The sequence below is a fragment of the Lutjanus erythropterus genome, chromosome 6 (genome assembly GCF_056507025.1).
Source record: "Lutjanus erythropterus isolate fLutEry1 chromosome 6, fLutEry1.hap2, whole genome shotgun sequence".
Lineage (NCBI taxonomy): Eukaryota > Metazoa > Chordata > Actinopteri > Lutjaniformes > Lutjanidae > Lutjanus > Lutjanus erythropterus.
The window spans coordinates 28,226,607-28,241,977 of record NC_139322.1 but is presented as its reverse complement, the minus strand read 5'-3'; the positions used below and the strand labels follow the sequence as shown (position 1 = coordinate 28,241,977).

General features: G+C 40.7%; 1 protein-coding gene across 1 annotated transcript in view; it reads left to right on the top strand.

Moving 5' to 3' along the window:
* The window catches only part of LOC146325468 (pleckstrin homology domain-containing family G member 4B-like), a 39,794-nt gene that overhangs the window by 15,634 nt on the left and 8,789 nt on the right, over positions 1-15,371 (top strand). Inside the window, exons 3-17 of the mRNA XM_084721519.1 lie at positions 574-2,788; positions 3,358-3,558; positions 4,291-4,411; positions 4,756-4,849; positions 5,333-5,419; positions 6,367-6,483; positions 6,605-6,703; positions 7,531-7,682; positions 8,287-8,425; positions 9,940-10,062; positions 10,163-10,360; positions 10,502-11,229; positions 12,278-12,724; positions 14,499-14,748; positions 14,948-15,037. Of these exons, the coding sequence (XP_084577645.1) occupies positions 574-2,788; positions 3,358-3,558; positions 4,291-4,411; positions 4,756-4,849; positions 5,333-5,419; positions 6,367-6,483; positions 6,605-6,703; positions 7,531-7,682; positions 8,287-8,425; positions 9,940-10,062; positions 10,163-10,360; positions 10,502-11,229; positions 12,278-12,724; positions 14,499-14,748; positions 14,948-15,037 (5,061 nt within the window). The remainder of the gene's footprint in view (positions 1-573; positions 2,789-3,357; positions 3,559-4,290; positions 4,412-4,755; positions 4,850-5,332; positions 5,420-6,366; positions 6,484-6,604; positions 6,704-7,530; positions 7,683-8,286; positions 8,426-9,939; positions 10,063-10,162; positions 10,361-10,501; positions 11,230-12,277; positions 12,725-14,498; positions 14,749-14,947; positions 15,038-15,371) is intronic.

The following is a 15,371-nucleotide window of genomic DNA, read 5'->3' as shown; positions in this document are numbered from 1 at the left end:
TCAGTAATTTAACTTGCAGAACACAGGAGTTGCTTGTCTACCACTCGTTACTGATCGGCTGTTTTGTTTGTATTGTATGACTTTTGTGTTTTAAAAGGGCAGCTCAAATTTACCAAGTCACATAGTGACACAAACAAAGGCAGTGGTAGACAAACAAATTCAGTGTTCTGTGAGCTAAAATGACTGATAGAGTGATATTTGTCTTATGTAACAGCAGTTTCACATCAGAAATGGCTGTCTGATGACAAAATAAAGCAATGAAAATATTCTAAATATAGCATCCACTTAAAATGATATTGTTTTATTGGATGGTCATTTTTTAATGCCGCTAAAATATGTTTTATTGCTGACCCTGTTGACAGCGGTTCATTGCTTAGCTTATGTACTGGTGCACCTCTCTGCTTCTCCTAACTGAGGGCGATTCAACTTGCATCTATTGTAGGTAATACACTAACTATGTTTAAATACCTCAAATAACCCCAGTTCTAATAATTCATACTATCCCTTTAATGTCATGATAAAAGTATTGATATGCTTCATATTTCTGAATACCTTGTCCTTGTCCTCCTTTAGGCTCAGTTCTCTGATGTACTGTTTCTGTGTGAGGGCTGGCCTCTATGCTTGCGTGACCAAGTTGTCGTCCATCTTGCTCCCATCAACCCCCTGCTGCTTCAACCAGGCGACTTTTACCTCCAAGTGGCACCATTCTGTGACCAGTCAGCTCGCATCGTGGTCTGTAGCCTCCTGGAAGAGGAGGGGCTCAGAGTGGAGGTAGTCGAGGAAACCCCCATCCTTGAAACGTCCTATCCTTGTATATTCAGCCACAGCTGGTTAGAGGAGATCAACCAGGGCCGCCATGGAATGCCTCTCAGCCAGTGCCTGCTGGCCACTGAGCAGGGCGTGGTGAGGTTACCATGGGAACGGGTGGCTGTGCCTGATTTTGTGGACGTGCCATTGTGCGCTGGGAGTAGCATGGCCTCTGCTCCTCCTTCATATCCTCCTTTACCACCTCCGCTTCCTCATCCTCCACCTCTTCCTCGTCTTCCTGAGAACACTCCAAATCTTTCATTTACTCCTTCTCCCTCAAAGGAACCAAAACAGTATCCTGTAACCATTAAAAATTCAATTTTAACATCGTCTTCACCTCCCACTGCCTTCTCTGTGGAGACCAGAATATGTCCAGCAAAGCACGGCATCGCTGTCTCTCTCTGTCTGGTGGATACTAGAGCTGCTTCCTCATCCTCATCAAGGCTGGTCAAAGTGAAAGAAACAGAAACAGAGCCTAAGCCTATTGGCTGGGTGTCCCCTAATACATGGGACAGCTGCACCCCTGCAAGTGGAAATACAAATACGTGCCAAAGTGACGATAAGAGTGTAAGCCCTTCTGAAAATACAAGGCAAGATAAACATAAAGATACCAACATTAAAGATACTAGCAGAAGTGGGCCAGCAGGCGACATTGTTGCAGAAGGGGAATACATTGATATTCTGCAGGCAACTATGCTTTTTGGCAGAGCTCAGTCAGCAACTGAAGAACAACAAAAATTAGAACCACAAATGCAAAGATATCTGCACAGACAAGCACAAATGCAACCACATGCACAAATGGAGCCGTACAGGCAAACACAAAGACAGCCAAACACACAGATGACACCTCAGGCTCAGTCACAAGCACATATGCAGTTACCAACCAAACCACAAAGTCATTCTTTATCAGAGGCTGCTGTATCGGTAAGGCCCAATGTGTCTGCTGAAATGGGACCTCCGTCAGCTCTCCACCATTCCCAAGTCCATCACCCTCACCCTGACTCCCTTGACTCTTCTCAGTGTGTCCGCACTGTCCGCTTTTCAGAGAAACCCTGCACCCCATGCATGAGGAGAAGGCAAGGTGGGAAGGTTTCCAGAGCTCAGGAGCTGCGATGTCGATACAGAGACTCCTACCAAGCTGCTATACAAAACCCTGTCACCTTCGGACAGGAGAAGGAGAGGGGGAACACACTGGCCGTGGTGGAGGAGGATGGGGATTTCTCACAGTGTGATGACAACAGAGTGACTGACACAGATAATCCATGGTGTAATGTTCAAGGAGTGTGGTTGGATCCAGGGATGCAGCACCAGGCTCCTTCCATCTGTAAGGAGTCAGGAGAGAAGAACACTGTTCCATGTTGGAAACCAGGAGATACAAACACTGCCCCCTGTGTGGATTACAGGGGAACGAATGTTTTAAAATGTGGTGGGCTACCACATCAGACAACTGAAAGGATGACTCTGCCATTTAAAGAACGAAGGGATGCACAATCTTCCAAGACAAGTAACTTACACAATGTGAACGGGACAAATTTAGCAGCAGGAGTGAGGATGAACAATAACAGAGCTTTGTCAGGCTTAAATGATCCTAAACAGTCAGACATGGTCCCTGCCAAACACCAAGGATTGCCGTTTATGTCCAGTGAAATTTCGGCAATGAATATAATCCCCACGCCCCATGAAAGGATTCAAAGTAGAACCATTTCCACAGGAGTGAATCCAAACTTTTCAAAGTGTGTTTCTGCACCACAGAACAGACGGGAGTCCCTGTCAGATGGAAGATGTTCATCCCTGTCCACAGCTGTGGTGGACACCTCAGAGAAGTGTGAGCTGGTCATTGTTGAAGGTCAAAATGTTAGAAGAAGAGAAAACACTGAGTCCTGCGCAGCGATCCCCCAGCTGCATGTGGTTAAATGTAAAAACAGCACCGCCTTTCGACTGGTTTCACCCAAGATCAACAGGAGGAAGATGGTCATTCCAGGTGCAGAATGATGCTCATGTTACATGTTCTATGTGAGGGATAATGTGCAGCAAGTGGGTCAATATTTCAAAATAAAACATGATAGAGTGATGCATTATTTTGCAATAGTGACCTGTTTGCTGTACATGATCCTGAATACACGGCTACTTACTAAAAAATAACACAAAATATTCATTAAAAATTACTTAATTGCTTCCCACAAGTCATCAAGAGTCAATTCAGTTCAATTGACTTAATTTCAATTCAGTATGTTTTTGTTGGCATGAATATCCCATAAACAAAAAGTGTTAATGACACAGTAAAAATAAAGGTAATGCAATTGAATTCAATAAGGACAAATTTATAATGTTATGATGAACTCATTGAGTCTCTTATAAGAATTGCGTCTATAGCAAGGGTCTCTTATACAGAAATAATCATAGAATCAAAGTCAAAATCAAGTATTCAGCTAAACCATGTAATAAACTAATTTGATCTTTAGCGTGGAGGTTTTATTAGGTTCATTTCATTATTGAAAATTTAAAATTATTCTTCAGCTTCACTACAACAAGACATATCCACTTCTGCAGATGGTGCTCAGCCTGTCAGTACCTCCATAACCAGTAGAAATGGCCATCAGATGCAACCGTCACAGACAAATCCACCTCCAGCAGCAGACACACAGATGGTCTCCCAGCGTGCCTCTGCTCGTCCCAGACCGGACCACCTTCCCCTGGGATCCCCAGACCCCAGAGCCCACCCCCTCTACTTAGGAGTAGCATCTCTCACAGGTAAATACAGTAAATACCATCAAACAACCGTGACAATCACATTAATCCACATGCATTGTTTGGTAGCTTTTCATAAGTTGCAAAGCTCTTCACAGTGCTTAAGAGGACACTGTGTAAAATTTAGATTACATGATATCAGTTATACAAAAGAAGAGCAAGAAGAAAATTTATCATAAGTTTAGTTGATGTTTACACAAAGAAGTTAATTTAAGAGTATATCAGTTTGTAAAGGTAATTATTGATTTACTTTTTTTTAACAAGGCTGATCATGGCTATTTAATGGTCTACTTTTTAGTCACTTAAAGGTTCTGCAAATGTTCCTGTAATTTGATGTAAATGTTCTCAAACTGTTCTGGGAACATGATGCAAGGACCTAAATAGGACAAAAAAAAATATTGATTAGTCCCCTAGAAGTTCCTCTAATATCACTGAATGTTTTGTGGATGTTATAGGAACGTACTGTAGAGACGTAGAGGGAGCATCCTGCAGTAATGGTCTTCTACAGTAAATGTTCCCACAATGTCCTGAATGGTCCCTAAAATAAACTAAAATCCAATCTGGGAATATTACAAAGCAGCATCCTTTGCACAAGCGGGGACATTCTCAGAATGTTCTGGGAACACAAAATTTGTTTTTACTTACCTGGTTACCTGCAGTACCTCTGACCCTCCCAGTCTCACTTTACCTTTCACAGAGAATTGTACTTTAATAGTTTGACTGATCTATGTTCAGGTGGCAGAGACAAGACAGGCAGGGCGATAGTTGAGCTTTATGGAGACCACCGGGGATGGAGTTCATCTGTAACAAGCCAGGAGCTCTTCAAGATGCTGCTCTACTTCTACTCTATTACCAGGTAACAGCCATGAGCCACTGAATCAATGAATCATTTAACAAATTAATTAACCAGATGTGAAACAAACAAACTGTGAATTTAAAGTCATACTGGAGGGAAGTTTCAGCATTTTTGTGGTCAAATCAGTTTGATCATGGTTACTGTTGTGTGCTGATTCTAAGTCTTTTTTTTTTTTTACCACCATGTTCATATTTTTCCAGCAGTTTCTTTTTTTTTTGTATCTAAATGGTTTATAGATAATTTAACAAAATGAAATTAAAATAAAACAAAAACAAAACTTCACTCCAACTTATAGTATTAATGCTTGGATTAAAACTAATATGCCTTTTCTTCCTGGTATCCAGGAGAGAAATCAGAGAAGCTGGGTTGACTCTCATTTTCGATGCAAAGAAGACAAATCCTCAACCACAGCTCTATAAGGCCTTGATGACTTTTCAGGTAAATACAGAAACTTCTGCAGTGCAGCCGACTGCAGCAGATCCGAGTTAACTGCTGTTTGGGTGTTTACTCCTGACTGGAGGGCCGGGGAGTGCTGCAGTTTACAGACGATAAACTCTGAGTGAAATGTCAATGCTGAATAATGTATCAGCTCCTGAGCATAAACAGCATATCCAGACGTCAGGTTCATTACTGTGTAATGTGACAAATGATTTTTGCTTCACTTGTTTGTAATCAGAAGACAATATATTGTATAATAAACAGGATGTTTTTCATCAATCAAATTACTTTATAATTCAAATTTGCATTTGACTTATACAGTTTTCTGGCATTGATATCAGACTTATTTACTGTATAAAACTGGAAAAAAATGTTGGGTTGTATTCTGATTTCTCTGTTATTATCAATAAAAGGTTGAAAATCAAAATCACATATTCATGAATGTAGTTAAGAAGGATTGATTAAAGTGTTAAACTGTTGCAGGAGCAGATTCCCCAGGCAGTGAACAGTTTCATCCTGCTGGTGGACAAGGAGAGCAGCCCTCGGCCAGAGAGATGTCCCGGCATCCAGGTCAGCTTGTTCAACCTTTACAGTCATTATTATATCACGCTGCGTGTGCTGTGTGTTTTCAGACATGCTAACAGTGTGACTCGAGGGATGACAAGGTCATTTGGTTTGTTTGTTGGCTCGTCACTTTGGTCCACGCTAAAATATCTTGAGGACATGGATTACCATGAAAATTTGACATTCACTGCCCTGAGAGGATGAATTCTAATGACGCTCTGAGTGAAATCTCATGACAAATATTGGATAGATTCCGACAAAACTTTTCAACTAGTGCCATGAGCAGGTCAAAGTAAAGGAAGGAGCCACAACAGGGCTTTGGATGTATTTACTATCAGACATTTTGCATTTAATTGGCTAAAATGTTGATCAGTTGTCAAACCAAACAAATCAAATACTTTTGTTTAATTGTTTAACTTGAAAATTTATGGTTTCATGATGCATACAAAGGGATGGAAATAATCATTTCTACTGAATTTAGGTATACAATTTGAAAAATACCTTACTCCTTTTGGTAAAGTCTTCATGTTTATTAAGGATTTTTAAGAAGTTATCAAAGTTTTTGACTTTAGTTTGTTTGAGAACCACAATCAGGAGAATTGTGCCCATACTGAGCATTTGAATATACACTTTGTAATTAATTGTTCTTGGGAAGGTGGTTTTGGTAAGAGGACAGGAAGAAGAAATAACTCAGTATGAGCAAAACAAAATAGTTGAAGACCTATAAACCTTGAAACAAAACAGAAACAAGAAGTTACTGGTCCCTCCATTCTTGTTGCTCAAATATTATTTTGGTTACAAAACAGAATATGAGCTGAGAAGTTTTATTTAAGTTTATTTCCGCACTACAGTAGCTATATTAAATGAAAATGAAAAGAGCAAAAGTGAAGTTACAGTTGACAATCAGCAAATGAATAAGAAAGGTCTCTGTAATTTATATAACGTGTTTCCAGACTGAGGTGGTGACATCAATGAAAGCCTTGTTGAAGCTGGTGGAGGTGAATCAGCTGAGCTCCTGTCTGGACGGCGCTCTGTCTCACAGCCACTGTGACTGGATGGAGCTGCACCAGGTGAGACAGACACGTCAGTACATTACCTGTCTCTCTCTCTGACTCCTCTATAATCAAGTAGTCCACAAGTTGATTCTTCACTGCTCGTGATTTGCTCGTGTCCACATCTTTCATTCTGTAGAAACTCTTCCCGTTTGTGTCTGATCTTCACGAGGCGTCGAGCCTCCTTCTGAGAGCCATCAGTAAATTAGAAGAGCCCCAGAGGACGGACACTGTACAGGTACCATAATGCTACCGTGTTGTTATTTGCGTCAGTTTCTGCATTGATTTTAAAATTCTTATCTCATTTTTTTAAAGCACATCATGGTCTTGCACTGACATATATCTCGCAGGATCAAAATGTATGAACCAGCACAGTGCCTCATGTCCCTGAGTTTGAATCTGCTAATTGTTCTGAAGTGCAGGTCTAAATCCTTTGCAGAGGCAGCTTTTGTCTCTTATGCTCTGAGGCGCTGGAACAGTGTCAACATTTTTAAATACAAATTTAAAACCTGCCTCTTCAGCACAACTTTTGGTTAAGAATGGTTTAAAGATAATATTTACTTTATTTTGCACACATATTTTACTGTATTTATATTGTATTGTTTTATTCTGTTTTATTTTATTTAAACCTATGTTACTTAATAATTAGTATTTATATGCCTTTTTAATCCCTTTTAGCAATTTTATTTATCTTGTTATAATTTTATCTCGTTTTTAATTGAGGTTTTATCTAATATTATTATCACTGCTTTTAGGTATATTTTATTGTATGTCATTGTCACCATTTTATTATTTTTATCTTGTTACTATTGCAGTCTACACCTGTGTTATCTTACTAGTGGTTTGTCAATCATCTGTGAAGCACTTTGAGTTGCACTAACCTGTATGAAAGGTGCTATACAGATAAATTTTGATTGAATGATTGATTGATTGAAGAACGAAAACAATAAAAAAAACTTTCAAGAATATCCACACAAACTAGTACTAAACTCATATTAATAACACTGTTTATATGAAGGAGTTATTCTGTTATTTGTTGATCTTAAAATGTTGTTTGTTTAACAGACTGTGCAGCAGTGCATGATGGACCAGAGGACTCTGATGAGGGATGTACTGGAGGACAGCCGATTGGTCAGCCTGCAGAGGGAGGGCGGGGCCATCCTGGCCAGGTTGAGGAAGGAGAGTGACCTAAAATACCCCCACTGTGAGGATCTCAGGTAAACACACACTCTCACCTGCTCACACCTGCTATATTTACATGTATATGTACACATCAACCCAGGTATTTTGGCTTTACAGTCTTTTCTGGCGTAAACTTGTGTACATGACCTCAGATACCCTGTGATAGGATATTCTTGCTGCTTGAAAATAAATAAAAGCCCTGACTAAACATGATCCTGCCAACCACCACACCAAAAGTGCTTGCAGAAATGATTAAAGCTTGCAGCTGCAGCACACTGTCAGATCATTATTTGATTTAGCAGGCAACTTCAGATACACACGACAGACGCAAATATTCCAAAAGAAGTTTATTGTCTTACTGAGGAGGACACACCATCATATATTTTAATTGAGATCAAAATGTGGACATAAAACTTGAAACCTGACTTTCGCGAAATCTAAAAAGCAAAAGCTAAAGGAGTTAAATGTTTGTGTGTCACAGTAAGCTGCCTTAAGCCAGTGTTGGTGTATGGGCCTAAATTATGCCTATGCTGCTTTATCCTCCATTCAGATCTTCTACGTTAACACCAGCTATTGATTTCATCTTCATATTTATTTTTCTTAAGCCTACTGTATGAGCTATTTATTTCGTTCATGCAGTGATGCAGTGGACTCTGTGACCAGCCTGTACAACCAGGTGGAGGAGCAGGCTCACGTCCTCGTACAGAGGTCCAACATGTCACTGGAACACCTGGAGTATCTGCTGCAACTCAGAGAAATGGAGGGACACTTCATGCAGGTGCATTATGATAACATACAGCAAGTTTACAGAAGCAACACACATGCACAAGATAAACAGGATCGGGAAGTGTTACTTCTAAATTTAACTCATTACACTACAAGATTACTGCTATTAAAATTCTGTTAGTGTTACCTACAGAGAAAAGTAACTTGTTAGAGTACTTTTGCATTGCCAGGGATTACCAGGATGGTTATAGTATCCTGATGATCTCACAGCTGCTGCTATGAAAACAATAATACACAGGTTTGTTTAGCATATAGTACATCATGTTTCATCATGCCAGTTCATGTCATCTTGTCAAATCACAAAGACTCACTAAACCAGTGTTCTCTGAAGTTTACTCTTTTATAACACAGGAGAAGTTTTTCAAAACACATCTTATAGTTGGCTTCTCTAACAACACTTCCAGAGCTAAATCACCTCTCCACAGGCACACTAGTCTGGATGCTGCTAGAGCATTGACTCAAATAAATATTTGATCATGGGGAATTTGTTCAATACATCCATCTTGAAACCCCACTTAAGAGACTCCATAATCTCTGTGTCTGCCGAGACCGTAGCCTGTCTGTCCTCTGCTTCAAATGCAAAAAATTCATCTTCAGAGTCCCCTCAGGTGACAGGTGACAGCAGTGCTAGTTCTTGCAGTCACTTTGTAATATGTTCCCCCAAACACTAGTGATAAATAAGAGGTGCTGGGTGCTGGAAAAGTCCAAACACTAGATAATGCTCAAATAAACATTTATTAGTATAAACTGTTTTTTCATGTACTGGGCAATTTTGAGATTTTGGCACAGTTTGCTTCCATAAAATTTCAGACGAGTGAACAAAAACATCCACCATACGGGGATATAGAATATAAGGTACAGGATGCGAAGGATTTGATTAGATATTGTGTCTGTAAGGAACTCCCCAAAAACTTGGTATTTCACCCCAGGGTGGTGTCTTATGTCCTGCATCACGCAGCGTCACAGAGTGTTGTGCACTTGATACAAGTTCTTGTTGGCTCGCATTTGGTGATCTTGTCACTTTTTGGATAAATTTGCAAAATCACAGCCTAAAAAGTTGTTTATCAACCTGAAGTTTGTAATAATGTGCACACGGCAAACAGAGGCAGTGGCAGGAATTTTTGCTATATGTTGTTGTGTATGAAAAAAACTGAAATGAACAGTGTAAACAGACTACTTGAATACTATGGTTGTATATGCAAACAGCAACAGTTTGGTCTTATATTGGCCACTGTTTCTAAACATACACATAATCAAAAGCAGATAAACATGTAAACAAAAATAAGCAAACAGCCATGTGTACAGCATGCACACATCCTTTATAAAATATCAAGCATAGTGACTGTAGACAAAATAAAAGACTGTATATAAACTATAAAGTAAATTAAGTAACATTAGATGAAAGACTTAAAAACTTTAAAAGAAATTAATCTCCACATGTACATCATATCCTTGATATGCTCATTCTACATACATAATACTGCTTTGTGTCTTCCATTCCTGCAGATGCAACAGTGGATTAATGTGGAGGGAGAGCGCCACCTGCTGGAGGCCGAATCAGTCAAGGACTCTGGAGACAGAATGGAGCAGATCCTCAACAGCTTCACTGGTTTCCTCATTGAAGCTAATGTGAGTCTACGTTTTTCTTCCCGCTGTCCGTCTGTCTCTGTCTCTGTGTTTGTGTTTCTTTGTTTGTGCACCTGTCTGAGTTTTTATCTCCTCCATCCAGGACCGAAGGCACCATGCCATTACGTTAGTGTCAGAAGCAGAGCGGCTCCAGCAGAGCGGGCTCTCTTACCCAGAGACGGAGGCGTTCAGGACTCTAGCCAGCAGCTTCAAGTCAGGCCTGGAGGACTTTCTGTGCAGGGCAGAGGCGTGTGGCAGGGAGCTGCAGATCATGGTCAACGTGTGTGATTTTTGTGAGCAGGTTGGTGTCACATCATTATTCAAAGTTTTGCAAATATCATTTTCAAATGAATGTAGTTAAATAGCAACAGTATAAAGGTATGAGCATTTTTGTTCTTATGTGTAATAATAATAAAAGAAATCCTCTATAATGTCCAAACAGGCTACAGCTCTGGCCAGCGAATGCATTGAGTACCTGGACCAGAATCAATTCTATATCAATACAATCCAAGACCAGGACCTGACAACAGCAACTGTTAATCAAACAAATGCTCAGCTAACACAACATCAGAACCAGGAGTCCCGGCCGAGCACTGCGTCTCTTTGCCCGTCTGATACCCATGCAGAACATGCCTCAGCTCCAGCTACCACCAGTGTTTTGCTATCAGCCAATGACGGCTCTGTCCTACAGAATTTCCAGGACAGGTTCCTTCAGTTCAGCGTGGAGAGGTTTCAGGAGGTGAAGGCTCAGGCCAGCACCCTGCGGGGCTCCAGGGGTATGCGGGTCTGGAACATGGCCTGGCTGAGATGCCAGGAGGCCCGACAACAACTTCAAGAGAGGATGCATGATGTGGAAGAGGGGTCCCACCAACAACCAGATTCCAGCAGCTGGTGTGAACGTCATTATGTTGACGTGGTGAGCACTAATGTTCAAACAGCGTCCCCCGGTGGCCAGAGCCTGGTAGTGCAGTCAACTCCTGGGCCTCGGCACCCACAGTGGGAGGGCATCATGGCAGGAGAGGTGGATTTAGGGAAGAGAAGGCCGATTCTGGGCAGCAATAGCACCAATTTAACAACTGCAGCCTGCTGTAATGTCACTGTCAAACCTGAGGACCCCAGTGAAGCTGAAGCAAACCAGGGGTCAAAGGTCACTCCACAGTCACCTCAGAGGTAATTCAAGGTCCATTTCTCTCACTTGACTGGGATTTAGTAGTTAGTTTGCTGTAATTTCCAAACTGTCCTGAAATATTGTTGTTAGAAAGTGTTTTCTTTTTTGCAATGGCTTATTTAATGTAGTTTGTAACCCACTTTTCATTTGTTGGTTATTATGAGCTGGTATCCAGGCACAGTGTCACAGAGGACTACAGTTCCCAGTCAGAGAAATGCCACTAATAATAATTTTACTAAGATTTTTGCCTAGTTTGCTTTCATTAAATGTTTTCTTTCAGGCTAGTGAAAGTGAAACTGATTATCAGTTTACATATATACACTTTCATTCCTTTTACTGCAACAAGACTTTCCCTACAGATTTTCAGATGATTTATTCTGAGAAATTTGTACAAATATGTAAGTTGTAAGCCCAGCATGGCCCTTTCATACGTGATATACATTAAATACACTGCAAAAAAAAAGGAAAGTTTTTAAGGACTCCTGTGGCTGTAAATAGTGGTTTCCAATAAAAATGCATAGAATTTTACAATACATATCTTTAAAAAAATTTTTTATATATATTCTGGTCCACAAATCTCCACATCAGTAGCACTCACACACACTAAACTTTCTATAAATCTATATTCTGAAGATTTTTGTAAAGGAGTTTGGGTATCATTCATAGCCTGATTTTATTCCTAAAACATGACAAAAAATGTTTTTTTATGCCTGTTAAAGTAGTATTTTCTGATTTATGAGGTGATAAAAAGAGATTCCCTCTGTAAAAAACCTTTGACTCTAATATGGCAGTGAAATGAAATTAACTTGTGGAAACTTATGCAAATTTTGCATATTTAATGAGATAACATCTCATGATTAAACAAATGTGCAATTTCATAAAATTTCTATTACAAAAAAAGGTTTAATGTACAGCATAAGTTTGTGCTGACTGGCTCATCAGTAAGTCAGTGGGGTTGAAGGCTTGACGACCTTTATCTTATGTGTAAGTCTTGAGAATCCACATTGAGTTCTAACTCATTTTTTGTGTGTTTGTATTATTTGATGACAGGTCATCGAGGAGAGGAGAAAGAGAGACGAGGAGGAGGCAGGCGAGCAGGGCGAGGAGTGAGAGGGACGCCGCTGCTCTGTCTCAGTCCCACACAGTCGGCTGCCAGTGGTTTCCATGGGGACGAGGTCTTGGGGTGAGGTCGGCGAGCCAGGACTCGTGCACCACAGCAGCAGCGACGGCGGGGTCGTCCACTCCTCCGGAGCAACAGGTTCGATCCCCATCATCCTGCTCGCACCATGGTCAACCGTCTTGTCGGATCCTCCAGGAGGCTCAGAAGTTCCAGATCTCCCGTCACGGCAGCTTCTGCTCAGAAGACTCCTGCCTGAGTAACCAGGGGGCTGCGGGGGGTAACGGGACTTTATGCTGCAAACACTCCAGCCTGCCCATCGGGAGATATGGGGGGGGCGTTTGTTTGGCAAGTCCACAGGAGAGTGCCAGCGATGCCCTGTAAGTTTAACACATGGGTGAAAATTACTTGCATTACTGATTAAATATCTGAATTATCAGAAATTTGTCTTGCAAGATAATAATCTGTGATGTGACGAAGAAAATTCAGTGACATGTCCTTCAATTTGACTAATCCTGTGAGTCTAAATGAGATTTCCTGCACTCCTCTCTGTCTCTAAGCTTACAATGAAGTACTACAGGTATTGTCTCTTCTGATTGTCTTCACTTCTCTGTTTCTACTCATCAGTGTGGATGGATTACTGAACAGGCCTGCCAGACACAGACCCTCTGTTTACAGCTGATGAGATAGTGAGATCTATGTATCTCTTTGCAAAGTTAATAGGCTCAGTCATTAGCAGAGATAGCCCAGTCACATTTTTTAGATCTTGATGTCAGTTGTAGTCGTCTTAATAATGAGAATTTGCTGATCTGTGTCTATATGAGGCCTACAACTTAAAGCAATTCAAATAAGTGTGATAGAAGAGTATCTGTCATGTAGGATAAGGGAGGTGTTGTTTGTGCCTGAAGGCCTGTGGTGATAATTCATCTACACTTGAATGTTTCTTCAGTGCATGTAGAGAGAGTGAAATGACAGCATCTCACTGTCATCTGCTTAAATGTAAACAAAAATTGATTGAATGATGCATAACTTAAAGGGAAAAGTCACCACTTTTTTATATGTTCTCCAGCTGAAAAATTTGTTGTTCAGTAAATGTCACAGTGATTTCTAGTCTTCACCTCTGGCTAGATGAGTATTTTTGTAACCTAACACTATGTTTTGCCCAACACAACAATAGCTATGGGCTAGGGTGGTGATGCACAGCAACATGGTCGTAGGTGTCAGAAGCTTGCGTGCAATGCATCCTGGTACATGTGGGCAGTGCCAGCATGGCTTCAACTCTCCTTGGTCAGTATGGCACACACTGAGGAACTTATTGCTTTATTATCATTTTATTACCATCAACACTGACTGAACATCAATGAAAATTTTCCCTTTGAGTTCATTAAATATCAAACTGTATTTAAATGTGTATTTTTTTCATTTTGCTGAGTTAAGGTCCAGCTAAAGAGCAAAGATAAATCATGAGAATTTTAAAGAATAACTTGATTCCATCTGAAAATCTTGTCTTTGTTGACTTCCAGTAGTTTATTTTCTCAATTTTGCCACAGTGAAGTACAGGCGTACTTCAGAGCCCCCAGCACTGTGTTGGTTGTCGTCAGAAGTGTGCTTTTTAGCGGTGATGCTGGGTCTGCGTCAGAAGTGAAACAGGCTTTTCACCCAGAGAGGGCAGCAAAACACTGATTTTCAAGTTACTCTTGAGATCATGGGTCTTCAACAGTGGGTCTGTGAGCCTTAGGGGGTCCTCAGAGTTACTGCAGGGGGTCAAATTGTTGTTGGATAATTTTTTGGAAAGCCTCTGTAATAGGGGTCTCTGCTCCATCTGTATAGCAGGAGTCCATGGTCTGAAAAACATGATTGACCCTGCTTTAGATATTCGTCTTTTATTAATATCCTTTCATCAAAAACATGAGTTACAGACAGACAGTCTACCCATCACTAAAGAACACCCCAAACCACTTTCCTCATGTTATTTGGTTTGCACAGATGAAGAAACCTCTCTAATTACGTAACCAAAAGGTGAATTAAGTTATTTACAAATACCATCAGCAATAAATGCATCATTCAATATATTATTGAAATGCATGCGTGTACTGTAGTGTACTAGAGATAACAGTGTGTGTCAGTGGATATTTGTTGTGTTTGTGTCACCAGGAAGCTGCAGCGAGTCCTGGAGGAGCTGGTGTTCACAGAGAGGGAGTACGTCCGCTCACTGGGCTACATCCTGACCCACTACCTCCCCCTGCTGGACAGACCAGACATCCCCCAGGACCTCAGGGGCAAGCGAGGCGTCATCTTCGGCAACCTGGAGAAGCTTTATGACTTCCACAGCCACTACTTCCTGCCAGAGCTGGAGGCCTGCCAGAGGGAGCCCGCCATGGTGGCCCGCTGCTTCCTCAGACATGTGAGTGATCACTGTAATAAATATAACTGTGCATATTTATGGTTGGAATTTACATTGATTGATTTATGAGAAAAAAAATCAATCATAATATAAAGAACTCTTCTCCAGATGTGATGAGACCAGAAGTTGACATGGCTTATTAACAACTACTGAAACTAATAAATCGTTTGATATGGTTTCATTTGTGCTCTTTCCACAGAGTGAGAGTTTTGGCCTGTATGCTCTGTACAGTAAGAACAAACCTCAGTCAGACGCCCTGATCCTACACCGTCGCCACGACATCTTCAAGGTCATTTTATCTCTTTCTCATTTTAAATGATGTTTTACATCGCTTTCATTTCGTGCTTCCAGCAGTACACGAGCTCCATCTTCCTTCGAAATTCAAATTTTTCAGACTCTGTATCTGCACACCTGCATGAAATACAGCCATTAAAAAAAAAGAATTAAATCAGGTCTAGTCATCAGGCCACATCCCTTTTAGTCTTGATCTGTCATCCATTATTGAGCACTTTAACCCTTATGCTCCCAGTATTCTCCTTCATTTTTCATTTTGACTAAGATGTTCAAAACAAAGGTTGTCAATCAAATCACAGCTTTGTTCACTACCTCCTTTATAACAAATG